At 45.8% G+C, this 26,830-nt stretch overlaps 2 protein-coding genes across 2 annotated transcripts; both read right to left on the bottom strand.

The window, feature by feature from the left end:
- On the bottom strand, positions 1–22,860 carry LOC109481305. Its single transcript, XM_019783838.1, has 23 exons — positions 21,111–22,860; positions 20,588–20,847; positions 20,175–20,236; positions 19,803–20,032; positions 19,089–19,342; positions 18,410–18,547; positions 18,084–18,249; positions 17,669–17,773; positions 17,239–17,346; positions 15,665–16,885; positions 9,574–10,031; positions 8,007–8,247; positions 5,938–7,698; positions 5,494–5,744; positions 5,101–5,162; positions 4,730–4,959; positions 4,300–4,553; positions 3,811–3,951; positions 3,396–3,558; positions 2,939–3,034; positions 2,551–2,625; positions 1,100–2,329; positions 1–684 (listed from the first exon to the last, which is right to left on the bottom strand). The coding sequence occupies exons 1-23, from the start codon at positions 22,858–22,860 to the stop codon at positions 185–187; spliced, it is 9,756 nt and encodes a 3,251-aa protein (XP_019639397.1). The 3' UTR covers positions 1–184.
- A 496-nt stretch (positions 22,861–23,356) lies between these two features.
- On the bottom strand, positions 23,357–25,939 carry LOC109481304. The gene is made up of 4 exons (XM_019783837.1): positions 25,831–25,939; positions 24,647–25,129; positions 23,978–24,114; positions 23,357–23,656 (listed from the first exon to the last, which is right to left on the bottom strand). Exons 1-4 carry the CDS (start codon positions 25,937–25,939, stop codon positions 23,357–23,359), a joined length of 1,029 nt encoding a protein of 342 aa, XP_019639396.1.
- Positions 25,940–26,830: the final 891 nt, after the last annotated feature.

Below are 26,830 nucleotides of genomic sequence, written 5' to 3'. Positions count from 1 at the left end.
ACAAAAAGAAAGCTTAATCAAGCCTAAGGCAGTTCATGAAGACATGAGACTTTTGCTGTCGCGTCACGCTTGATGCCAGCATTAAGCAGTGGTCAGGGAATGGTGATGATGGGTTTTGTACCGCTACACTACCTACAGCACAGTTTCACTACGGTGTGTAGTACTACTGCATGAGTACTAGTACCTACAGCACAGAGCATGTACAATGCGGGCAGCGAGGGCAGCAGGCCGTGTCTGCGGCAGTCTGAGCTTCTCCTGTTTCCCCCTGCTCCTCCCCGGCTGGCGACAGACGGGTTTCCTCTGTAACTGCAGCCAGGTCCTCCAGTTCTAGTTCTTCCTGTTGCAGCAGCTGATCATGAGTCGGGCTCTTGGCCGCAGGCGCTCTTCCTGATTGAGCCAACAGGGGGCGCTTTTCTACTTTGCTGGACTCGTCGTCATCCGTCATGTCAGTAGCTTTCTCCTCTGCCTGTACAGCTGAATGCTTCGTGTTGTCTGCCTGTGGCTTCCTGGATGTTTCCATTTGTTTACCGGCCAGCATGGGGGCTGTTGGGGTCACGGTTTGTGTCAGACTGGGCTGTTTCAGTCGACTGATGGACTCGTCTTCCTCTGCTGTCTCAGCCAAGGGCCCCTGGTCCTGTTTCTTCGATGGTTTACTGGCGGGCATGGTTGCTCTGGGGGTGTGAGCTGGGGAAAAACATAAGATTTGTACTTATCATTCGTAGCGATGGGAAGAGACAACGTTGAGACGGAATTCAACCGGTGTCGACTTTTTATTCAGTCTTTATCAAGAATGACAGAGATCGGACCACTCCTCCTTTTATACTTTTACCGTGCCTCTCTAGTGCAGGGATTTGTATGTATTTCTCAATATGAAACGTGAGGGAAATTGAGACGATTACTAGTATCAATTATGGGTGTGTTTCTGGTAATAGTACATTAATCTCGGAGAAATATCACAACATCCTATAACTGTTCTAGGAGCTAAATGAACTATGCAAAGGTACCATATGTATGATGCTTAACAGGAAGGTGAAAAATGCTACAAAGCACGCCCATCTTGAACATGTACAATGAGTCCGATATGATGATGGTTCCTTACCAGTGATGCCGCAGGCCTGTAGGAACTTCTGGTGAGACTCTTCCCAGTACTTGGAGGCCAGCAGTTTCTCCCTGAAGGCGCGAGCTTCCTCGAACTCTGACCTGGCGTTCTTGATGACATCCTCGATTTTTTCTGCCCACTTGTCTGCATCAGCGTCGGTCGCGGTGTCTCCCTTCATCTTGACGATACAGTGGCGGAACTTGGGCTGCCGCAGCCTGCCTGATAGCTCCTCTATCAGCTCTGCAAGTCCCGAGTGCTCCGAGATGAGGACGGGAACTCCTGCCGCGATGGCCTCCAGGCCAACCAGTCCGAACGGTTCGGCCCGGGACGGCATCAGGACCAGGTGACAATTCTCCATGTCTCGGCGGGTCTCCTCCTGAGTGCCGTACGGGAGAAGGGTGGGTTTGACCCTTCCGGATCTCAGCTTCTCATCCAGGATTCTCTTGCTCTCCTTGAAGTCGTTCTCATCGATGCCGCGGACTCTCAACTTCAGTGTGTACAGATGGTCAAGCCGCAGCGCCGCCTTGTCTACGCCTCCAGCCGCCAGGTCGTGCCCTTTCAGCCTCTCCACATTCCGCACCCTGCCGATGGACAGAATCACTCTCTCTGGCTTTTGGACGCCATCTTCTTCACCAAAGCTCACTGCTGCGCGACTGAAAACCTCGGAAGGCTCGGGTAGGAAGATGTGGTGATCCACGTGACACTGACGGAGGAACCTGTCGTAGTGGCGCTGAATTCGCGCTCCTACCGAGAAGACGACATCAGCCTTGCCGAGGTCGTCCTGGATGCTGGCTTCCTTCCTCCCCACACCCAGGGCCTTCTCGTCACTCTTGTAGTGCTCTGTCTCCTCTGGCGCCACGTGACCGAACATGGCGAGCTTGGCGCGTGGAAATCGCTCTTCTTTGATCTTCCTCGCTGCTCTGCTGGTGACGTCAACATGGCCCACGATGCAGCAGATGTCTGATGGAATGTGTGGGAAGTGGTGTTTGTGGTACACAGTCAGCCACTCTAGGGACGGCTTGGCGCTGCTGTCGGCATCAAGGCGAGGTTTGAGGAGTGTCACTCCGTCTCGTTTTGCATCCCTCTCATCCTGTTCACTTGCCCCCAACACGGTAACGTAGACCTGGGCGCCGGCGGCGGCGAGCTTGCGCGCGGCATCCAGGTTGATGGTAGAGATTCCGCCCTTCGATGTGCAGTATTCGTCAATAACCAACAGGACTGAAGATCTGCCTGTAATAGAATTTAGTTGACATTGGAAACGTAAAGTGGTTACTTCCCCATGCTCTATCAACCAATGTTAATTCGATAGGTGATTAGAGCTGGATAGGCAAAAAGCACTAAACTTGGCAAACAGTAGAATGTTGACATTTGATAAACCAGATACGCTTGCAAAATCTATAACAACTCTGACCAGAAGTAACTTTGAACTGGATCAGCTGCTCGAGCCTTACCTGTTGTTGGTCCCACCGTCTCTATGGTGACGGGTAATCCTGCAGCTCTTTGGACCCTGCGTGGTGCATGCTTCCCTGTATTAACGGGATCGCCTGTAAACATGTAGCAATGACCCTAACTTTACCTGCATTCTTGGGATTCGTTGAAGAGGTTCATCAGTCACGTAAAATTAACAATTAGTAGAATAGTCTTCAATCAGTGACTGTTTTTGAAAGGTAGAAACACGTACCTCCAAATTTCCGATGTTGACTGTACGTGTACGACTCTACCTTTAAAAAACACTGATTGAAGAATATTATACTAATTCTTGGGATTGTTTTGTTGTCAAGAAGCAGAAAACGTGTTTATTATCACTGTCACAAATGTGTATATTGAGTGCTTCCTTACCTGATTTCTGCGCATGTGTGTCTGCATCAGCGTCTGTCTCCGAAACCCCGCTGTCGCTGTCATCTGCCGCGGCTGCGCCTTCCAGAGCTTGGGTACCTGCGGTATGGACACAGTGGTTTATATATTTCTAGTAACTGATCCAATAATGGGTGCTGAATATTTGCTAAGACTTACATTGAATAAGGGCGTAGTGGTGGAAAAGTGGTTCACGATTCGGACGAAACAAAGACACTGAAACTAAACATTATTGAAGGTGGTTTGCAAAATAGACCAGCCAAGCTATTCCAATACGTCTTAAGCAAATTGTAGCCTCCGAACAAATAGCTGGATTGGATTTGGTAAAAATCATTCCGTAGTTGTTCGGACGCTTTAACTGTTAAGGATACGCCAAAGCCAATCTCTAATCTTATTGCTTGCTGTAATTAAGTAGTGGCGGCACATTTTAAATATGATATACCTTTGGTTGGGGTAAATCTGCAGACAGTCTGGTCAGCGTTCTTGAGGTGCAGGTCGAACCGAAGCTTGGATCTCTGCGCTCTGCTGTACTTCCTGGCGTCCACCTCCACACGGAACTTCTTGTAGTACTGCCCTGTCTCAAACGTGTCGTCAAACTCCAGACCCTACAATGGTAATAGATGTTCACGTATTTATGTAAAGTTTGCAGGTCTTTGCGAATGTTTGTTTTTCACATTTTTACCTCTACTATACTACTACAACACAACATTCCTCAAATACTTTTTACCTTTTTCTAGCATATTATATAGTTGTATCTGATTGAAAAATATAATGTACAACTGGCTCAGAACCTTATCACTGCTATACGTGGTGATGCATTAGAAGCATTATAAACGATGATATAGATAACTCTGAACCTCTTCAGGCCGTGTCTCCACGTCGACGCCTGCTCCGTTTCTGGCTGTCACCTCCAGACGATACTCCTCCCCCAGCTTCAGCACACACTGTTCAGGATCCCAGCTGGAGTAGCCGACCTTCCCTTCCAACGTCTGCAGGTACTGGAACCATGCATTTTACAAGGAAGAATATCAAGATCATCATTTTCGCGTTTATAGACAACATCTAAATTATTTGCAGTTTGAATAGGATTTCTGCTATCCTGTTTTAAGACTTATGCCTTGGTTACTTCGCTTCGACATATTTTTTGGGGTATCCACTTCTTTCATGTTGATCTATAGACCAGATCAAGAGGTACCCCCAAAAGCAGCAATATTTTGTACTTCATCATGCTCATGACACTGTCATACGATGTTTTTCCACACTACTTATACATTTCACCATACGTTGTTCATATATTTTTAAAAACTAATTCTCACGAGAACCAATTGTGCCAAGAGACACCTTACCTCTACCATAAGCACGACATTGGAGATGATGTAGACGTGAAGCTGGAAGACCGAGGGAAAGTTTGGCGGCGCGAACACCACACACAGGCCGTTCCTGCGCAGGTCCATCCCGAGGTAACTTCTCACCACAGGACCGAACTTGCTTCCCTTCCGGAATCTGGTGGTGAGGTGGGTCGGGCTGATGTCAGACACCGTCAGGAGTTCTTCCGTCTCTCCCGCAACGTGCACGATCGCGATGTCATCTGGATTCAATACTGATAAAATATGTTGGTCATAATATTATGTTCTGTACATTTTAATCTCTTTTGAAAATAAAATCTTCAGTTTAATTCTAACGTTATTGCTAGCTCTCAAGGAAATACAAACACTTATAAAATAAACACCTGTTGACTAAACCTATCATTAAAAATACCAATTATTGCAGGCGTACCTGTGCCTCCATCCAGGTGCAGCACGTGCGGCAGTAGGATGTCCACCGGCCCCTCCACGTCCTCACAGTGGATAGAGAAGAGCGGACCCACCGCCATCCATCCCTGATTATGCTGCCAGTTGTCGGACCAGTTCGCACTCCTGTAGGTCACGTGCAGCGGGTAGGGCGTCACCACGCCCAGGTCGGTCCGTCTGCACAGGTACTTCCCTTCACCTGGCAGGCGGAGGGACCTGAGGAGATAAACACAGGTATTGTAGCCAGGTGTTCAATCATACAAGTGTGACATGGCGGGTACTTTTGCCTTTACTATCTTAAAGTTTCTTGTTGCTTGGATATGTACAAGGGATTGTTATGTATAGATGGCTACTCACCAGTCTGTGTCTCCGGTCATCTCAGGGCTGACCTCTTGTAACGGCAAGGCATCACGGTATTCCTGGATAAAACCGATTCTACATTTTACCGTTTTACGTAAACAGCGCATGACAAATGAATTGTGTTTGATACACTTTCCATCGTTTGGATAACTTCCATGGAAAAACAACAGGGTTAAAATGAACAAGAATTCTTTTCTTGCCATATTACATTTGTTCTTACATGGCCAAAACAAGAAAGTTGCCCTGATTGAAACGTTAAGAGATCATCTGTTGTAGTAGAGTATTACTATACAATATCTATAATAATTAGTTGAAAATTAAATCATCCATAATTGGGTTTGTTGCTTCAACTTCTGATATGATCTAAATCGAAGTTTATAATAAACACACCTTGTACACCCCCTGTACGTCTTTAGCCAGGTCCGGTTCACCGATGTTCTGCAGTGTTTCCTCCAGCTGCGGCAGGTAGCGGAGCGGTCCGTGGGGGGTCTTGGTGCGCCAGGCCTTCAGCATCTGGAACGCCGCCTGTGTATATGTTGCCATATGAATGTTGTCCAACACGGACCTGTTCAGTCCCAGCCCCTGTCCCAGCCGGGTCCACTCCCAACCAACAGCCCTGCTGACCTGGTACAGCCGGTTGTCTGGAGAGAACAGTTATCGATAAGTAACATGAACAAAAGGAATCATAAAATGCAATGTAATTGACGTAATGGGGGTAAACAGTGAGACATACCGACATTTAGAAGATGGAGACATTCGTTTTACTTTCATATGTACAGATAGGTCTGCCTACATCAATATATTACCTTCTGTAAGAACGCCTGTCGTACTCACCAATTAAGTACTTGCCGATGACGTCTGTCGGTGTTCTAGTGACAGGAAGTGACCCATCCCAGCTTCCCCTGGACATTCTCAACAAGTCCCCCGGCACGTGACGCCTCACAGCCTCTATAGGGAGGGACTTTGCTTTTTCCCCGCTTCCAATACTGTTACTGGAGTACAAGGCAGGAAACTCGTCCCAACAGGCCTCTATCTCCCTCACTACCGTCTGAGCCCGGCGCCACGCCTTCTCCGGCTCTCCCCGGATCAGGATTTCTTCTCTTGTAGCGGAATGGCGGTACATGACGTCTTCTGAGTTCTCTCCAACATGAACGACAACTGTGTCCTTGGTGAGGAGACGGCGTGTGGTCTGCTCCATGGACAGGATACGGGAGGCCATGGTTTCCGGTAGACCCAGAGGAGGCTCTTGGCTGTACTCTATAGTAAGAGAGATCTCCTCTCCGCCTGATGGCACAACCTCTGGCCAGCAGTGCGCCACCTCGTCAGGCTGGGCGGCAGGAAGCTCTGTTGGAAAGATCACCGACCCTGAGTAACACAGGCCAAGGTGCTTCATCAGGGGAAGGAGACTGTTGAAGGTGACAATGTCGTCTCCAAGCAGGTTCTTCATGAAACTGTCGCTGGCCCTGCCCGTCTTCAAGAAGGACGCCCTGTCTTCAGCAAACTGCGCTCTGGCATGCTCAGTCAGAGACTCAGCTATGCTGTCCAGATATCCTGGTAGGTCATGCCTGAAAATCTGCTTGAAGAGTGTGAGGATGATGGTTGGGTGCGGGAAGACCATATCTTCCATCCCCCTGATGTGGTTGTAGAACAGGATCTGTCCGGTCACGTGCAGATAGCTGAGCGCGTTCAGGACGTCTGACTCCTTCATCCCTGCAGCTGCTCCGACGTCCTGACAATCCCTGACTTGAAGGTGGGTCCGTCCTGTCGCCTGGATGTTTTCTGACAGTTTTGTCCAGGAAGTCGGCAGCTCTTGGCGGGCAGCAGGGAACAATCGCTCGTCCTTCACCATTTCTGCCATCTTGTCGCACAGAGCTCCGATACCCTGGAACGTCTTGCTGCTGACCGGGATAACCTGTACGTTCAACAGACCTTTGGGTCGTCCGTCCAGTAACTTCTCCAGTGACTCTTTCTTGGCCAAGATGTCGTCCCTTGTGAGACCGTAGAATGGCTCGGGCATGTCTGATCCGCTGCCTACTACATCCAACGCGTTCTGACAGAGTTGGATCTCTTCTTTCAGCTTGGCTTGTATTTTACTCTCAGCGCCCTGGATGTCTCTCTGGATGGAGGAACAAGCTGCTGCTATCATCTCCTCGGCCTTGTCTGGCGGAAACATGTCAACTTTGGTTCCTACAACAAGGATAGCCGGGTTGAAGACGTGGGAAGTCACGGATGTTAGCCACGTTCCCACTCGTTCCTGGAACTCTTCTGACTTGTATGCTGGCAGGTCTACATTGAGGATGTGCAGGGCCTGACGTGTCAGGAAGAACCGGTGCGTGTAGTGGTAGATCTGGTGACCTCCGAAGTCGTACATCGCGTACTTGACGTTATTCTTGTTGTCATGGAAACTGATGACGTCAACACCGATGGTTCTGTCAGTTTCAGTCTCCACGTGACCTTGACCCTTCATCATACAGTTGAGCAGACTGGTCTTCCCTGCCTCCGTCTGTCCCAGAAACACGCCCTTGACTTCCAAAGGTGTTGTGGCGTCGTCCGCATGCGCTCCGGGATGACGTAGATGCTTCTTCACGGTTACTACTGTAGAAATGGTTGCTTCGTTTTGACCTGTTTTAGACATACATTTCTACTCTACTCTGTGAAAGCAATGTGTAATATGATACAAATGCACGCGGAAAACTCTTTAATTAGCAAAGAGAGAAATTTTCTCATTCATTAAATTGCTTTAACTCATTCTTATAAAACAGCCTACAATGTACTAATGTGACTTGCGGGTACGAGATTGTGGGTTGATGAATATTCACGCCAAGACTGAAACAAGAAAATTACATGCTAATTTTTTTAGCTTTGAATGTTTAGAGAATGACAAGTCATATAGTTGTATCTACCTTGACTTTCCTGTGTGAAATGTTCCGTCTGTGCCGTTTGTTGACCAGGTTGTGCTGCCTGCTGTTTCCCGATGCCGTAGTCCCGCTCCAATTCCCGCTCCCGTTCCTCCATCTCCTCCACCAGGAAATCCTGTCCTTCCTCCCGCAGGACCAGCACTAACCAGTCGTACAGCTCCTGCCGACTCCTGCCATCCAGCATCTCTACCACCCGGCGGGCCCGGCTTACTGGTGTCGGCATCGCCTGGGGGGAATATAACTGTTAGTACATATTTTTGTTCTTCATGTTTTCGTGTCCATTGTATTTACTAGTGGCCGGTTTTAAAAAGAGTGAATGAAGAACTCGAGCTTAATTAGGTAATACATGTGGTAGATATTGACTAAAGGCCGTTTCAAGTAGGGTGTGTCGGGTAGCGTCAAATGGCATTTTTGCGAGTTTTGTTCCCAGAAGTCCGTGCGGCTGCAGCGCAATATGGTAAATACAGATAATTTCACTGCCCAACATTTGCACAGGGTACAAAGTCTGGCCTATACTCTAAGTGCATCTACTCTCATTTTCAATTACATTTCCATAATACAGAGTAGACCGAGAGTCGGGCGTAGAAAAGCATTATTGATGTGAAGTAATTAGAGTTTATAAATACAGAGAAGCTTGGAGCTGTCTGTATATTTGTATGGTAAATTTAGTTCAAAAGTTGGTTTACGGAAAAGATATTAAACACAATACTAATGTAAAGTACATGTTACGTTGTTATGTTGTTATGGAGGTTGAGAAGTGCCGGTTCCACCATGTAACTTACCTGGACAGACCGGACGTCAGCCGGACTCAGCTGGTTCTCCTGTTCCAGCCGTGTGAGAACAGTTGGGAGGTTCATGTTGTCAGACAGGAACGCACGAGTGTTGCCCAAGGCCTCCCGGCACGGCAACCTCAGTTCACCTGTGGAGAGGAACAGACAAACGGCATGCGTCATTTTAGCTTAACTCGCTCTATGTAGAGACATCGAATCACTTTAAGTGCTGCGGCATACATTTCATATTCCTGACGTACGTTTAAAATTTTCTGCACCAGAGGTCACCTCTTCAATTAACTAGTTCGCACTCCGTGTAACGTCCTGGTCAGGTAATTAAATGTCCATCGTAAAAGTTCTCAATTCCCGTATCTTCTTTTTGATTCTTCTAGTAATACTTAATATGAAAACAAGACGCTAGGAATCCCGTTCTAAAAGCACCGGCCTTGGTATTTTTCACTACCTGTTTTTTTTTTCTACATTAGATATTTCGAATTGTTTCTTTTCTTTTGTGTGCAGTTTGCGTCACGCACATCAGATGCGGTACCCAAAACTCCACTGAGCTAACTCTGGGTTTACTATGCAGTGAAATTGACAGTGAAAGTTTTATTCTCGGTGCTGATTACTAGACTAGACACGATACAAGTAAAATTGTTCTTACATTGTATGGGCAGGTGAGAGCAGCCTTAACTTTCATTTATAAAAAGACCCCTATATTTGCGTTATGTAACAGCCATACTATGTCCATCCTCACCTGTTTGTCTGCAGAGCGTGTCACGTACATCATAGGCGATACCTCCCATCCCACTGACGACAAGACTGTCGGGCATCGTCTCCTCAACCCTGTCCCGTTGGACCCGCCTGGCCGGCGCCTCCAGGGTTGGGTACTGCCGGCTGACTAACGTACCGAACTCACGGAAGTCATCCTCGTTCCGGTCCAGCCAAATGACATATCGAGGCTTGTTGTTCCTGACGGCAGTTTCCAGTCCGACCGTGAGCGAGGACTGGTCAGCAAGCAGGTGTCTGCTGATCACGGGCACGACAAGTTTCACGCTGCCGAGGGTCAGTGTGGACGTGAGCTGTGCGCGGCTGACGGCACCAGGAGCACCTGTGACCTGCTGACAGAATATGGCTGTCTGGGGTAGATTATATTGCTCCAGTCCCAGACCCCCCAGCCCCTCCACCAACCTCCTGACGAACTCCTCATCATCTGCTGCGTGCAGGATGGCAACACGCGGACCTGGTAGGAAACAACGGTTCGCAATGTCAATATGTTTAATTAAAGTATATTCCAAAATGTGATTTTTTTCACATACCATGTTAGAAAGTAGGCTAAACAATCTTCAACCTGTTCGCAATGTCAAATATGTTTAATCAAAGTATATTCCCAAACCGTGCATTTTTTCGCATACCATTTGAGAAAGTATCTTCAAATAAGCTCACCAAACAAGAATAAAGACATGATTTTGAATGAAAATAAAAATAAAAAAGTCCGATCTTGATAACAATTAAGAATAAACAGGATAATGTAGAATACTCATGTAGACTAAACGTTTATGATATGATATGTTAATTGTTCCAGACGCAATACCATGCAAAATGATAAACAATCAAGTTTGGGAACATCCCTCCAAGACTATCTGCACCGAAGGTTAAAAGCAGGTGATCGAGAAAGTTAACTTGAAGTGAAAGTGACCGGCTCACCTGTCTCCATTCTGTCAGCTACGTTGTGACGTCAGAACCGGTAAGTCAAACTCCCGATATTAAGAGAAGGACAGACGACATCCCGTGCTGCGGGATTATACTGTAAAAAAAGTTCACAGGAATAGTGTAATTTTCTACATCACATCCTATGGCAGAACTAAGTGGTGTACACGATTATTTAGTTTTAATTAGGCACGAGCTGAGAAGCAGGAAAGGTTTTTTTTTACTAGTACCATATACATATGTACGTATTACTACTTAACGTGAACACCGGCGTTACTTACTTGGCTACTGACTGATACATGGTCATACATGTAGAAGAGTCGAAGTTGCTGCTTTTTTGCTTCCTCACGATCAATTCCCGTTCGTAAGAGACGTCTTCAATCCACAAGACAGATCTATCAAGAGAGTCCCACGTTACATTCAAGGTCTGGTAAGCAGTTTGTACAACGTTACACTTTGGTAAACATTCAGTTTGTCCCCATCACTTCCGCACTATTTTGTTGCTTATGTGCCTGGCACACAGGTAAACAGGCTTTAAGACTTGAACTGTACCTTACCTTGTCTTCCTAGTGTCCTATTTCCCCAGAATCTTTAGAATATCGCCCCCTTTTTGGGTCGCTCCGAGGCGAAACCTAGACAAGGAAGTGGCGGACGGACGGGCTCATTGAAGTAAAGGGGGTACAGGTTTGTATCAAAGTGTAAAAGACACCCTATTATACACCGCAATGTAATATACTGTCTTCACAACTCTTTTATGCCAATCCTAAACTGGCGTTGTTTTAGTCGCAACTGTTTGAAGCCTGCTCCACAGAAAAACACCCTTCTACACGGCGCACTTGGTTCGCCCTTTTCTGCGCTAACGGTAAACACCTGTCGCGCCACCTTTGTTGACGTAACGACACACCTGGAGGTGACCTCGGGGTCAACCTGCTACAGTGGCGTTTTGTTGGTTCGGTTACCTGCCGCAAAACACGTCTGTTTAAAAACAGTTCTCTCTGGAGTTCTACTGGTGGGACTTGAGTCCAGTAGTAGTACTAGTAGTCTAATACCTAATTTTGTGAAGAGACCATACTTTGATTAATAATTATATGGATACCGTCATGCCCCTCTAGAGTTTTTGAAACGTCCCTAAAGGTGAGGTATGAACAAAGCGTTCAAGGACAGGGACGAACCGTTTATGCTGGAATGTGTGAGTATGTAAAGTATGTGCGTGTGTATGTGTGGTGTTTGTGTTTCTGTATATGTATGCGCGTGTGTATGTGTGGTGTTTGTGTTTCTGTATGTGTGTGTGTTTGAAATGTGACGGCAGTGGAACACTAAAGCTCTGGGGTTGGCTGGAATGGAGAATGTTTTTGACATACATACATTACCGAAAAAAGAAGATCATTTAATGTCGGTGACATGCTTTATCGTACATGCATTTTCTTCAATCCTTTTTACTGACTTATTTCGTAAACGCGTATACACACAATCATTCTACATACACATACAACTCAAACACGGTTAATGTGGAGTTGTTGACGGAAGTTTATTTCCAAAGTTTTGGTACATGTGCCAGGGCGATTCCATCCCTGCTTCCATGAGAGGGGGGAAGGGGTCATCACATTTTTCCCAAACGTGATGACTTTACAGAATATAGTCTACCTCTACAAGCGGCAATACACGTCAGATATGTTCAGCCTGGAACGCAAACAGTTAGAAAAACCTCACAAACTGAACCGAAGGGATTCTATACCAAAGCAGCTCAGTCGCTATATTATATATTTATATAGATATATCTATACCTAGTAACATAGAACTCTGTAACGGTTTGGATCCTCTCAGAGGAGCCAGATGCTTCTCTCGGTGCTTTCTGTCGGGATTGGCTACGCGGAGTAAATGGTGAAGGGACTATTTCCACATTTTGAAGCGACTATTGCACCATGAACACTGCATGAAGAGTTGGATTTACCAATAATGGTTAATGGCAGTTAAGTCGGCTAATATTTACTTCATACCGGGCTTTACAATAATTATGATAGTGAACCAAAAACATTCTTCGTGTTTGTAAGTTTGTACTTTTATGGAAATCTGTGACAAACGTTGTGACAAATATTGACATGTTCCAAAAAGGTTTATATGTTAGCATGTAATGATTAGCCTTCTAAAGATGTGTGCCTAAACATGGTAGCTCTCTCCAAACTGATCTCCCGTGATGCTTTGTAGATACTCGAAGGACATAAATATTCACGTTGGTGTTGCAGCACTAAACTTACATCGGCATCTCCAGTCATAAAGTTCAGAGTAAATAAGTGCATTTCACTCTTTAAAGCTTATGACTGTTCTCTAGATTTCTGGACGCGAGATGTCTTTCTAGAGCAAGGTGAACTTCATCAGTTCAATCACACTTTAAAGCCAAGGAAAATCTCACAGACAGCAAGAGGCTGTAGAACGCCGATGGGAAACTTTGTTCGGGGTTTGAAGTTCCCAGATGTAACTGCAGACATATTGAACTTAAATTCTACTTTTCTTTTACTCTATATTTGTTGCTGTAGTATTGCTGACATAAAAACTATATCATACCTTAGAATGACCTATAATTGTAGCGGACTTTGTGCGGAATACGCCAAAAATCAAACAGACAGCAACAGGCTGTAGATGCCTACCGAAAACTTTGGTCTTATATCTTAGCCATGGTCTGGGTCTGAAGATCCCGTATGTAACTGCCAAATTCTACATTTCGTGCCCCTGTATCCGTTAGTATTGCTGACATACCTTCCATATCATATCTTAGAAAGACCACAATTCTTGCCGACTGGCCATGGGTGCGGAAGACTCACAAATCCACGCTAACAACAACAGGCATGTAACTGCCAAATAATACTTTTCGTGTCTCTGTATACGTTATTGTGGTATTGCTGACATACCTTCCATATCATATCTTAGAAAGACCAAAATTATAGCAGACTGGGTGCGGAAGACTCACAAATCCACGCTAACAGCAACAGGCCGTACCCAGTCTGTCTTCACCGCCAGGAACTCTGGCGTGATACCTTCAGCCATGGTAGCAAGGCCCCGTACGTAACTGTTGTGCGAGTTCTGTGGTTGAAGCAAGCTGTTTATACACTTTTACAGCGTGCACGCCGAGTAGTTTTGTTAGAGTCCAGAAGAGCACTAAACCGTGGAGTTCTTTTTTTTTCAAAGCAAGACAAAGGTGGGTGGTCATATTCCTTCCTGTAACACAGGCGAGACACTAGATATCACAGAATGTTCATCTATCGGAGTTATAACAACCAAACCTTCCTGTGTCATCACTGGCCGGCGTTTCTGTGAAATTCCGTAAGTTATGGTCTAAAACAATGGTTGATGCTTAGACAGGATAGCTGGCCGATATCATCGCTTCTTTCCGAGTTAAAAAAATTGCAGCTGGCGGTTCACGATTCACTCAGTGTATGTTAGTCATGGTAACGGTGAAATGCCGCTTTCTGGGCCTCTATGTGCAATACTGTGATACAGCTGACATAAACTCCGTCTGGTATCTAACAAGGGATGTAACTGTTGCCAACTGGGTGTGAGATATGCAGATATTCACGGTTTTAGCGGCGAACTCTTCCGTCTGTCTGACCTACCCAATGTTTTAGTCTCTCACTGCGATCAGGTTGGCAGTTTTAATTACACCAAATTCTCTTTTAGTTATATACACTATCGTGGTTCATTTAACTTTTTGAAAGTGCAACATGAATTACTCACTTCTACGGCAATCTTATTTTTCTGCTTATCGTTTCTAGCTAGTAAAATATCCAATAGTCTCAGACTCTTACACCATAAAATATGTATCAGCCGTAACTAAGGAATGCAAACAAAACAAACAGCGATCGGGTACAGATTGACGTTTAATCTGATGTATATGTACTGGCAGCAGCACAAACATTTATACAAGAGATGATGCATTGGATTGCATGTAGTATTCTAGAACTCCATGGGCGTTAGTTAGAATTGGTAGATGAGTTAGAGTTGATAAATGGTTAAGAATGGATACACCATGCACAGAAAACAAACCAAATAGTAAACAGGTAAAAACTGAATGTTGAAAAGGTATAAACATTTGATGAAGTGTTAATTCTTTGGACTTTACCAATGGCTAAAATATGCATAAAACATTTGTGTGTCACTTGGTCGATTTGCTATCTGTACAGGATCATTACTCTCCAAGCAGATGCGTAAAAATTCAGTGCGTTCGGTGCAAAAAAGAAATCCCGACGAGACGACGAGATAAGGCTACCTAAAAACACTCCAAAGCCAAAACCCAAACCTCTACTTGGAAAGTATAGGATCATGTAACATATCCATTGACTGTGATCGATGAATATGGTGAGTTGTTAGCATGTTGGTGTTAGGTTCCTACATGTTACAACTGATACATGATCTAGACTTTAGAGATCTGATTTCTACTTTCTTTTGCTTAAGCTGATAGACCGAGGAAGTATCTTCGGAATCAGCAAATGAAAGGTTGAAAGGTTTTCAATTACAAAACGTTAGATCATCGACAAAAAAAGTCTTATTTTTAAGCATGCAAATATCATTGAGAAAACACACGTAATACACAAATAATATCCATGCAAATTAGATGTCCACAACAAAATCTGAAATTAAAAAATTAAAAATTAAAAATGCTATGCCCATTATAATTGCATTGTTTACTGTCCATTGCTCTAAATGAACTAATGGGATTTGGTAACAGCATGATTAAATCTATAAGTTGAATAAAAAAATTGAGTGTGTCGTCACCACGTCTTGTGATTAGATGTTGGAATATAAAAAAAATACATCTGTAGAGTCTGGTAATTTATTCCCCATTACTCTAGTTACTAACATCGTCTCAGGAAATGGGAGGCAAGTCGTGTATTTACAATTCCATGACGTCAGCGGTCTCTGTTGTCGCTAGCTGGATCGTCAGTCCGAGGCAACGGCTTCGGCACCTCCACTCTGCGCCTGCGCACCGGCGGCGTCTGTGAAGTAGAAGTTGTCAAAACCATAAGAAGAATTTTATACAAAATAATGGATCATCGTATATTGCTCAGCTGCTGTTAAAATCATCGATCACCATTCTACCATCAATGGAAACATTGAAAGTCCATAAATTCACAGAATTTGGCTTTGGAAGAATTCGAAGTTAGAGTTTCTTACCAGTGATGCCACAGGCCTGTATGAACTTCTGGTGAGACTCTTCCCAGTACTTGGAGGCCAGCAGTTTCTCCCTAAAGGCGCGTGCTTCCGCGAACTCTGACCTGGCGTTCTTGAGGACATCCTCGATTCTTTCCGCCCACTTCTCTTCATCAGTGGTTGCATCGTTTCCCTTCATCTTGACGATACAGTGGCGGAACTTGGGCTGCCCCAGCCTGTCTGATAGCTCCTCTATCAGCTCTGCAAGGCCCGACTGCTTCGAGATGAGGACGGGAACTCCTGCCGCGATGGCCTCCAGACCGACCAGTCCGAACGGTTCGGCCCGGGACGGCATCAGGACCAGGTGACAGTTCTCCATGTCTCGGCGGATCTCCTCCTGAGTGCCGTACGGGAGAAGGGTGGGCTTGACCCGTCCGGATCTCAGCTTCTCATCCAGGATTCCCTTGCTCTCCTTGAAGTCGTTCTCATCGATGCCGCGGACTCTCAGCCTCAGTGTGTACAGATGGTCAAGCCGCAGTGCCGCCTTGTCTACGCCTCCAGCCGCCAGGTCGTGCCCTTTCAGCCTCTCCACATTCCGCACCCTGCCGATGGACAGGATCACTCTCTCTGGCTTTAGGACGCCACCTTCTTCGTCAAAACTCACTTTAGCATCAACGAACACCCTTGAAGGCTCAGGTAGGAAGATGTGGTGATCCACGTGACGCCGACGGAGGAACCTGTCGTTGTGGCGGTGAATGCGCGCTCCTACCGAGAAGACGACATCAGCCTTGCCAAGGTCGTCCTGGATGCTGGCTTCCTTCCTCCCCACACCCAGGGCCTTCTCGTCACTCTTGTAGTGCTCTGTCTCCTCTGGCGCCACGTGACCGAACATGGCGAGTTTGGCGTGTGGAAATCGCTCTTCTTTGATCTTCCTCGCTGCTCTGCTGGTGACGTCAACATGGCCCACAATGTAGCTGATATTTGGTGGAAGTTGCGGAAAGTGAACGATGTGGTACTCTGTCAGCCACTCCAGTGTTGGCCTCGCGTTGTGTCCTGGACTGACCCGAGGTTTGAGGAGTGTCACTCCGTCTCGTTCTGCATCCCTCTCATCCTGTTCACTTGCCCCCAACACGGTAACGTAGACCTGGGCGCCGGCGGCGGCGAGCTTGCGCGCGGCATCTAGGTTGATGGTGGAGATTCCGCCCTTCCATGTGCAGTACTCGTCACTAACCAACAGGACCGCACCTTCAGATGAAATACAGTTTTATTGGGGACAACGGGTCTACAATTGACAATTTTTTCACAGTTGAACTGGACGTCCATTAGTTCTTACAATTTGCACTATTGTTTGATATGATTCGTTAATCGAAGGAATGTGATAAATCAAGGAGGAAATTACACATACAATCAATCGATTCAGAAATACTGCACAGTATGACATGGTGACATCTGTTCTTATCTAGCTGTTCTAGAGATCACACAAAAATATCCTAATGCAGAAGATTAAAAGAAGCCAGGATAATTCAAGATCAGCACTTGACATCAGCTGTTCAGCAAGAAAAGACGATCCCAGATCGTAAGAGGCAAAGTTTTCTCACCTTTCTTCTTTCCACCTTGACCGCCTGCTCCGGAGCGGCCCGACGTCTTTTTGGTCTCTTTAGGCGACAACGTAGTTCTCTGGTGACCACTTTGGACCGGTCCACCTACTTATTTGATAACACATGATTAATATAAAGCCTGGAAGGAATGTACGTAGATTTTGAACTCATGCTGACCTTCAGGACATCCAACAGACTACCAGAATACTATTTAGCAAACCTGTTCATGTGAATGGGTAAAATTGGTCTAAGCTGCAGTTGGAATGTGCAGACAACAACAATCAGCCCAAAGGTTTCTGCCCTAAAGTAGGTATGCACTGTACTATTTTTCCGGCCCGTCTGAGTGTTGCAGAATGAATGGAAATAAGTTACGTACGAGACACTGGATATTTCTATAATGTTGCCGAAAGAAGAATGAGCACCCAGGTACCTGTGGATACTTCCTGGTCCTGTCCCTCGGACGGACGTTCTGCTGGCTCAGACAGCCCGCTGTCACTCTGGCTGCTGTCGGACTCCGACAGCTCAAGCGGCTGGCCTTAAAACAACATCATTGAGTATTCAAATCACGGCGCAATGAAAGCAAGACACAGACAAAAATACAATGTAAAACGTGCTTTATCTGCCGGCGCCATTGCGCTAACCGGAAAATTTTTAGAGACATGTTCTATGTAATGCCGCATAGTGCATTTTCTGATGACAGAATTTCTCAATACCAAATAGTCCAAAAACTGAAAACGCCCGAGGGGTGAATCGTTTGTTATACCCTACAAATAATTAAGTACTTGGTTTGTATTTGTGGAGTCGTTTGTGCAATCAATCGAGTGCACCAGCGTCTGCCCACCAACCTTTTGCTGTGATGAACTCACAAACAGACTTTCCGTCAGCGCTCGTCAGCAGCATTTGGAACCTCAGATTAGACTTTCTCATCTTCTTGTATTTCCTGGTGTCCACTTCAACTCTGAATTTCTTGTAGATCTTTTCGGATTCCAAGGTGTCATAAAATGTAATACTCTGAGGAAGACAGCGGTTACTTATTGAGCGCATTAATTCTAGAAAATACTCCATAATGAATTCAGCATAAATGGATAGTTTGAATGACATGTACAGCTTGTCTAGATGTCATGGATTGTTCAAAATAATCTTCATCAGGCTTTTATATATTGGTCCGTACCTCAGGTTTCGTCAACAGGCTGCCACCGTTCCCGTTCCATACAGACACGTCCAGGTGGTACTCGTGGCCCGACATCAGCAGGCACTGCTCCTGGTCCCACTTGACGTAGTTATTCTCAGCCTCTTCAGATTCCAAAGACTGCATAGTTCAAAAGAAGAGAGATATTAAGGATGTAGAGCACAAGCCAAACCTACAGATGTGGCCAGTTAAGCTGATTATGGTATACATGTAATTTCTGGGGTCGTACGGCGTAACGGCAGCGTATTCGGCTCAGAACCAAGAGGTCCCGGGTTCGAAACCTTCCACAGATCTTGTGCCCTTGAGAAACACAACTTTCCTCACTTCATTCAGGTGGAAATACGCTTCGGTTAGGGACGTTGAGATGGAGGCCCCTTGTTTGAAGAGAGCCAGAACTCGAGCACGTTAAAGAGCACCACTTATTGAAAAGAGTAGAGATCCTCTCGGTGTGGTAGGGAAAGAAACAGCTGCTTTTTCTAGTGGGGCAGTTAGTCCTCATTCACAGTGAGTCGAGTCTGTCTCAGTCATGATGTTTCTGAGTTAGTAAGAAGAGCTTGAAGAGCCCTTCGTCTTGGTACTTGGTGACCAATGAGTAAAAAATCAGGAATTTTGACAACGAAGCCTTGATTAGACCAACACTGTATCAGTTTTAAGAACTTACCTGTAAAGCGACTTTTGAGTTAGAAGCGATGTAGACGTGAATCTGAAACTCCGGCGCCACACAGTCAGGTGCAAACACTACGCAGCGCCCGTTCTTCGCGAATAGCTTCTCGTAGGCTTTCTCCACCACGGGACCGAACAGACTGCCCTTTTGGAACCTGGTCACGATGTGGGTTGAGGTCACTTCAGAAACAGGAAGGAGATTCGCTTCATTCCCGGCAACATGGACAACTCGCATGCGCTCTTTGTCAGGCTCTGGTGATCGAACGCAATAGATATAACATGTTTTTGTGAATATCTCGTCTTGCGTCTTATACATCATTGTAAATCGCTGGCTTTGTGCTTATTGCACTGCCGCGCACATGCAATCCTCGAGATCCTGAGTTTCTTTACCATTCACGGCTCCAGGCCTGCGACGAGACCAATTTGATCACATCCGATTTAAAATTTCTGTCCGTCTGTGGTTACCCTTCACTTTGTATACTCTTATCATCATAGGAGCACTGAGCAAACAAATACATTGAAACAAAACCTTGAAGTTCAAAAACATTGGTAACAACTGCAGAAGCCTTACATGGTATGATTCCTTTCTGACTGAAAGTAATTTGATTTTTTGATTATGATTTTTTTTCAGGTGATCGCACTTGAGTGTACATGTTTGCCAATAATAGGTATTGAGTTGAGCACACAATTGCAAATGATATGAAAAACACACCGTTGTCTTCATCCAGGTACAGCACGTGCGGCAGTAGGATATCCACCGGCCCCTCCACGTCCTCACACTGGATGGAGAAGAGCGGACCCACCGCCATCCATCCCTGATCCTGCTGCCAGTTGTCGGACCAGTTCGCACTCCTGTAGGTCACGTGCAGCGGGTAGGGCGTCACCACGCCCAGGTCGGTCCGTCTGCATAGGTACTTCCCTTCACCTGGCAGGCGGAGGGACCTGAGGAGATAAACACAGGTATTGTAGCCAAGTTTTCAATCATACAGGTGTTGCATAGCAGGTAAGGCGTCACCACGGTGTACCTTTACCCTTACTGTGTTCTTTTTCTGAGTATAGCCGAGTGTTATAAATGGCTACTCACCAGTCTGTGTCTCCGGTCATCTCAGGAATGACCTCTTGTAACGGCAAGGCATCACGGTACTCCTGGATAAAAACAATGTTCATTTTACTGTTTCATATCAACTTGACATGATAAAGAATTTTGTTGGATTGAATTGCATTCGGATAACTTAAATAAATTCCATCGATGAAAACAGGATTTGAAAAAGGATAAGAATTCTTTTTGTCATGTTTTGAATTCTTCTTACATATGGCCATAACAAAATCATTATACATTGAAATGTTTTAAACGATTGCATGCAATCTGTTGTGGTAGAGTATTATAACAACGGCATAATTATTACATGTAGATTAAAGAAAGGATTAATCATGCTTATGATTGGGGTCTGTTACATCACCTTGGGAAATGATCTAAATCTAAGTTCATTAACCCACCTTGTACACCCCCTGCACGTGTTTAGCCAGGTCCAGTTTGCCGATGTTCTGCAGTGTTTCTTCCAGCTGCGGCAGGTAGTGGAGCGGTCCGTGGGGGGTCTTGGTGCGCCAGGCCTTCAGCATCTGAAACGCCCTCTGGGTGTCCAAAGTACTGTACTCCCCCTCTATGTTATCCAACACAGACCTGTTTAGTCCCAGCTTCTGTCCCAGCCGGGTCCACTCCACACCAACAGCCCTGCTGACCTGGTACAGCCGGTTGTCTGGGCAGAAAGGACATCAATGTTTCGGTAAAGTAAACGAATCACATAGTTGTACCAAGTGAAACTGACATAATAGGTGGGGGGGACATACGTTAAAATTTGCATTTTACACGGTGTTTAATGTCTTGACATAGATGGTGTCATGAATTAACAAGGAAGAACCATTCGTTTTACTTTGTTGAACATGTTGAACTCTGTTGAACATGCTAACATTTTGATCATACATATTACTTTACGTACGTAAGTCCGTTTGTCGTACTTACCTATTAAGTACTTGTCGTTGACGTTACTCGGCGATCTGGTGACCGGAAGTGGCCCTTCCCAGCTTCCCCTGGACATTCTGATCAAGTCCCCCGGCACGTGACGCCTTACAGCCTCTATAGGGAGGGACTTTGCTGTTTCCTCGCTTCCAACACTGTTACTGGAGTACAAGGCAGGAAACTCGTCCCAACAGGCCTCTATCTCCCTCACTACCGTCTGAGCCCGGCGCCACGCCTTCTCCGGCTCTCCCCGGATCCGGATTTCTTCTCTTGTAGCGGAATGGCGGTACATGACGTCTTCTGAGTTCTCTCCAACATGAACGACAACTGTGTCCTTGGTGAGGAGACGGCGTGTGGTCTGCTCCATGGACAGGATACGGGAGACCATGGTTTCCGGTAGACCCAGAGGAGGCTCTTGGCTGTACTCTATAGTAAGAGAGATCTCCTCTCCACCTGATGGCACAACCTCTGGCCAGCAGTGCGCCACCTCGTCAGGCTGGGCGGCAGGAAGCTCTGTTGGAAAGATCACCGACCCTGAGTAACACAGGCCGAAGTGCTTCATCAGGGGAAGGAGACTGTTGAAGGTGACAATGTTGTCTCCAATCAGGTTCTTCATGAAACTGTCGCTGGCCCTGCCCGTCTTCAAGAAGGCCGCCCTGTCTTCAGCAAACTGCGCTCTGGTTTGCTCAGACAGATGCTCAGCTATGCTGTCCAGATATCCCGGTAGGTCATGCCTGAAGATCTGCTTGAAGAGTGTGAGGATGATGGTTGGGTCCGGGAAGACCAGATCTTCCATCCCCCTGATGTGGTTGTAGAACAGGATCTGTCCGGTCACGTGCAGATAGCTGAGCGCGTTCAGGACGTCTGACTCCTTCATCCCTGCAGCTGCTCCGACGTCCTGACAATCCCTGACTTGAAGGTGGGTCCGTCCTGTCGCCTGGATGTTTTCTGACAGTTTTGTCCAGGAAGTCGGCAGCTCTTGGCGGGCAGCAGGAAACAATCGCTCGTCCTTCACCATTTCTGCCATCTTGTCGCACAGAGCTCCGATACCCTGGAACGTCTTGCTGCTGACCGGGATAACCTGTACGTTCAACAGACCTTTGGGTCGTCCGTCCAGTAACTTCTCCAGTGACTCTTTCTTGGCCAAGACGTCGTCCCTTGTGAGACCGTAGAATGGCTCGGGCATGTCTGATCCGCTGTCTACTGCATCCAACGCCTTCTGACAGAGTTGAATCTCTTCTGTCAGCTTGGCTTGTATTTTACTCTCGGCGCCCTGGATGTCTCTCTGGATGGAGGAACAAGCTGCTGCTATCATCTCCTCGGCCTTGTCTGGCGGAAACATGTCAACTTTGGTTCCTACAACAAGGATAGCCGGGTTGAAGACGTGGGAAGTCACGGATGTTAGCCACGTTATCACTCGTTCCTGGAACTCTTCTGACTTGTATGCTGGCAGGTCTACATTGAGGATGTGCAGGGCCTGACGTGTCAGGAAGAACCGGTGCGTGTAGTGGTAGATCTGGTGACCTCCGAAGTCGTACATCGCGTACTTGACGTTATTCTTGTTGTCATGGAACCGGATGACGTCAACACCGATGGTTCTGTCAGTTTCAGTCTCCACGTGACCTTGACCCTTTATCATACAGTTGAGCAGACTGGTCTTCCCTGCCTCCGTCTGTCCCAGAAACACGCCCTTGACTTCCAAAGGTGTGGCGTCGTCCGCATGAGCTTCGGAATGGCGTAGATGTTTCTTCATTGTTACTACTGTAGAAATGGTTACACGCAGTATGATAAATACAATAGACAGCACACAAATGTCGACCATAAATATTGGACACTGATATATGGACAGTTTGAAATGTCTGCTTCTGACCTTTTTCAGACATACATTTCTACTATTTCCTCGTCTGTTAAAGCGATGAATTTGAGGTGTAACAGGTGAGGCGAAAGCACTGATCAGAAATAAACTTATTGTGAGCGGAAAACTCTACGGAGAAATAAAATGACTGTAAGAGAAAAACCTTCCAATAACGGGATATTTTTTAACTTAAGAATGGTATGTTTTTGTTAAACAGTCTAGTAGTATTGGATACTATGATAACTTATTAAGGGTGGGTGAATAGAAAATATGGATCAATGATAATAATCAATTTATAATTATTTTGCTGAGTATCAAACATACTTTAACCTTTGACTAAAACCATACTATCATATTGTAATTTTGTATTAGAGATATTAATGTTAAAGTAATGTTAAACGTCAGAGCTGAGCTTACGTTGACTTTCCTGTGTAAGTTGTTCCATCTGTGCCGTTTGTTGACCAGGTTGTGCCGCCTGCTGTTTCCCGATTTGCTGACCAGGTTGTGCCGCCTGCTGTTTCCCGATGCCGAAGCGCCGCTCCCAGTGCCGCTCCCATTCCTCCATCTCCTCCGCCAGGAAGTCCTGTCCTTCCTCCCGCAGGACCCGCACTAACCAGTCGTACGGCTCCTGCCGCCTCCTGTGATCCAGCATGACTACCAACCGGCGGGCCCGGCTTACTGGTGTCGGCTCCGCCTGGGGGACGGAACATGGGGTGGGGAGGTGGGACGGTGATCTTACTTAAAAAAATAAAATATTAGTTAACATTTCTGTTCTACTGTACGTGTGGGTGGCGTTTCTCTGTGGTCAGGTTTTAAAGAGAGAGGCACTTCAATTTAGCAAAATCATACTTCTGAAATAAAAGGTGTCCATGCGAAAACACATTACCATTGGTACATGCGTTATCATCATTCCATGGTGTTGATCAGTTCGATCCCCTAAACATCTAAAGTACATGTGACGAGGTGGTGTTTTTATCAAGACTCCGACAAGTGCCGGTTCCACCACGTAGCTTACCTGGACAGACCGGACGTCAGCCGGACTCAGCTGGTTCTCCTGTTCCAGCCGTGTGAGAACAGCTGGGAGGTTCATGTTGTCAGACAGGAACGCACGAGTGTCCAACAAGGCCGCCCAGCACGGGTACCTCAGTTCACCTGTGGAGATGAACAGACAAACGGCATGCGTCATTCTAACCTGACACGCTCTTTGTAGAGACATCGAATCAATTTACAAAGTGTTGAGGCATACAATGTCTATTGCTGATGTACATTATATACTGTAGTGTGCATGACAAACCTTCATTTATTTAAACAGTATTTAATCTTATGATATAATTATTTTTGTGTAACATCCCGATGACACATTTAATGGTCCATCGTACAAAGTTTTTAATCTTCTTTGTAATTCTTCTAAAAAGGATTTCGTTCTTTGTGTTTTTCACTACCTGTTAATGTTTTGTACTACAAAGTACCAAATTTTTGAACACTTACACTCCACTGAGCTTACTTTACGTTTTTTCATTCAGTGAAATTGAAAGTGAAAGTGTCACTTTTGATTACAGAGGCGGGGTCGCTAATCACTGGACTAAACACTCTACCAATATTAACGTTGTTGTGAGAACAGCCTTAACGTTTATTTGTAAGTGATATTTGATTTCTATAGCAGCCATACTGTGTCCACCGTCACCTGTTTGTCTGCAGAGCGCGTCACGCACATCCCGGGCGATGCCTTCCATCCCACTGACAAGACTGCCGGGCATCGTCTCCCCAACCCAGTCCCGCTGGACCCGCCTGGCCGGCGCCTCCAGGGTTGGGTACTGCCGGCTGACTAACGTACTGAACTCACGGAAGTCATCCTCGTTCTGGTCCAGCCAAATGACGTATCGAGGCTTGTTGTTCCTGACGGCAGTTTCCAGTCCGACCGTGAGCGAGGACTGGTCAGCAAGCAGGTGTCTGCTGATCACGGGCACGACAAGTTTCACGCTGCCGAGGGTCAGTGTGGACGTGAGCTGTGCGCGGCTGACGGCACCAGGAGCACCTGTGACCTGCTTACAGAATATGGCTGTCCGGGGTAGACGCCATTCACCCAGGTGCAGACCCATCAGCTCCTCCACCAGCCTCCTGACGAACTCCTCATCCTCTGCCGCGTGCAGGATGGCAACCTGCAGACCTGGTAGGAAACAACAATGTCCATATTTTTATATAAAGCACATTTCAAAAGTGAATTTATCGTGCTATTGATAGGTAGAACTACGCATATAGTGAAGTTGGCCAGGCATTATTATATAAGATGTTAAAGTATCCATCTTCAATGCTCACCAAACTGGCATGGAATGAAAGTGAAAGTAGATATATTGGGTGGGTGGAACTTTCGCTTATAGAAGTAAGGTTCATTTGAGTTGGTAGTAATCATGGTGCAATGCACTTTATTCCAACAGTGGTAGTTTGATATTTCATCCTCATGTACCCTTGTGTTGGGATAAAGCTCCTATACATTATACGAAATAACATTTATGTTTAACTTTAAATTGTTTGTTTTGATGGTATACATTTATTTGTTAGTTGATGCATTATCATATCATAAAGTTTATTTAATGGTGGCGCTGATATATACGTTTAATGTTTCGTTGGCGTTCGTGTGTGTGTCTGTGTCTGAGTTTGTAAACACGATAACTCTGGACGGCTTGTAGATAGTCTTCATATTTGGTAGGTGGGTAGGTCTTGATGAGATGGTGGCTATGGCACTGCACCAGAACTTCTTAATTTGATGTCACGTGATCCGAACATGCATTGGTCACGAATTGCGCATGGTGGATAGGTTTTTCGTTGCAGACACTGATTTTTGTTAAATAAATAAAAAAGCTTATTTACTTTCTTGCTCTTCATCGGTATCGCTGTAGTCGAAAGAGACCTCGCTGGTATCAGAGTTCAGAAAATCGTCGCTGTCTTCGCTCTCCGGACCGCTCTCAGACTCACTCATTCTGAAAAAAAATTCGGCCAAACGTTACAGATATCTATCTATCTATCTATCTATCTATCTATCTATCTATCTATCTATCTATCTATCTACCTACCTACCTACCTACCTACCTACCTACCTACCTACCTACCTACCTACCTACCTATCTATCTATCTATCTATCTATCTATACATCTATACATCTATACATCTTTCTACTTATTTATCTCTATCTACTACCTATTTTACCTACCTATTACCTATATGTCTATCAATTCATACCTATCCATTTCACTCTATATTATAAGTTACCTATTCGTATAATATCTATGTATAAAAATTTAATCTTGTTATCTGTAGTATCTATCACACGCCAATTGCAACGGTTTACGAACGCCTTCATTCTTCCATTGAACGCCTTCGTTCCTTTGATCTAGTACTAGCACTGTATGTCCTTGATACTGGTACTGTGTGCCCGTCTACTCTGACTCTGGAGATGATCCCGTGCACGCTGCCGTTAGCGTACTTTGTACGTGTGGACCTTGGAACGGGCGGATCACGGGTAGCTCACGAGTTCGGTCCGCCATTTTGTGGCGTGCAAATAACAGGGAAGTTATCTCCAAGTAGATCATTCGGTAGCCAGTAGATCTAGAATATGCTTAGGTAGCATTTTGGATATACTGTGGTGCCTCTTGGACCGTTACTGTCTTGGCTACTGTAAGATTTGCTTGGAGATAATATAAAAAGTACAGTTACCCCCGAGTACCCCCTTTGTTGTCTACGATGCTACAGTGGAACGAGTCTTGCTAGACCCACTGTACATGCAAGGGGGCCCCGCATGCCCATTTGCGTAGAGCGTAATCGGCCGTTTTAATTCTACGTAATGCGTTGCGGTCACTTGGAATTCAGTGT

Source organism: Branchiostoma belcheri, unplaced genomic scaffold (assembly GCF_001625305.1).
Source record: "Branchiostoma belcheri isolate BF01 breed outbred unplaced genomic scaffold, Haploidv18h27 scaffold55, whole genome shotgun sequence".
In the NCBI taxonomy this organism is placed as follows: Eukaryota; Metazoa; Chordata; class Leptocardii; order Amphioxiformes; family Branchiostomatidae; genus Branchiostoma; species Branchiostoma belcheri.
This window is presented reverse-complemented; position numbering and strand designations above follow the sequence as displayed.

Coding starts and splice junctions, on each gene's coding strand:
- LOC109481305 (XM_019783838.1), bottom strand. CDS start 22,860: ATGAAGAAACATCTACGCCATTCCGAAGCTCATGCGGACGACGCCACA. Junction 20,237..20,587: donor ACGTGCAGGGGGTGTACAAG/GTGGGTTAATGA, acceptor GTTTTTATCCAG/GAGTACCGTGATGCCTTGCC. Junction 7,699..8,006: donor TTTCACACAGGAAAGTCAAG/GTAGATACAACT, acceptor CCATTTCTACAG/TAGTAACCGTGAAGAAGCAT.
- LOC109481304 (XM_019783837.1), bottom strand. CDS start 25,939: ATGAGTGAGTCTGAGAGCGGTCCGGAGAGCGAAGACAGCGACGATTTT. Junction 25,130..25,830: donor TACCGATGAAGAGCAAGAAA/GTAAATAAGCTT, acceptor GTTTCCTACCAG/GTCTGCAGGTTGCCATCCTG. Junction 24,115..24,646: donor CGCGCTCTGCAGACAAACAG/GTGACGGTGGAC, acceptor TCATCTCCACAG/GTGAACTGAGGTACCCGTGC.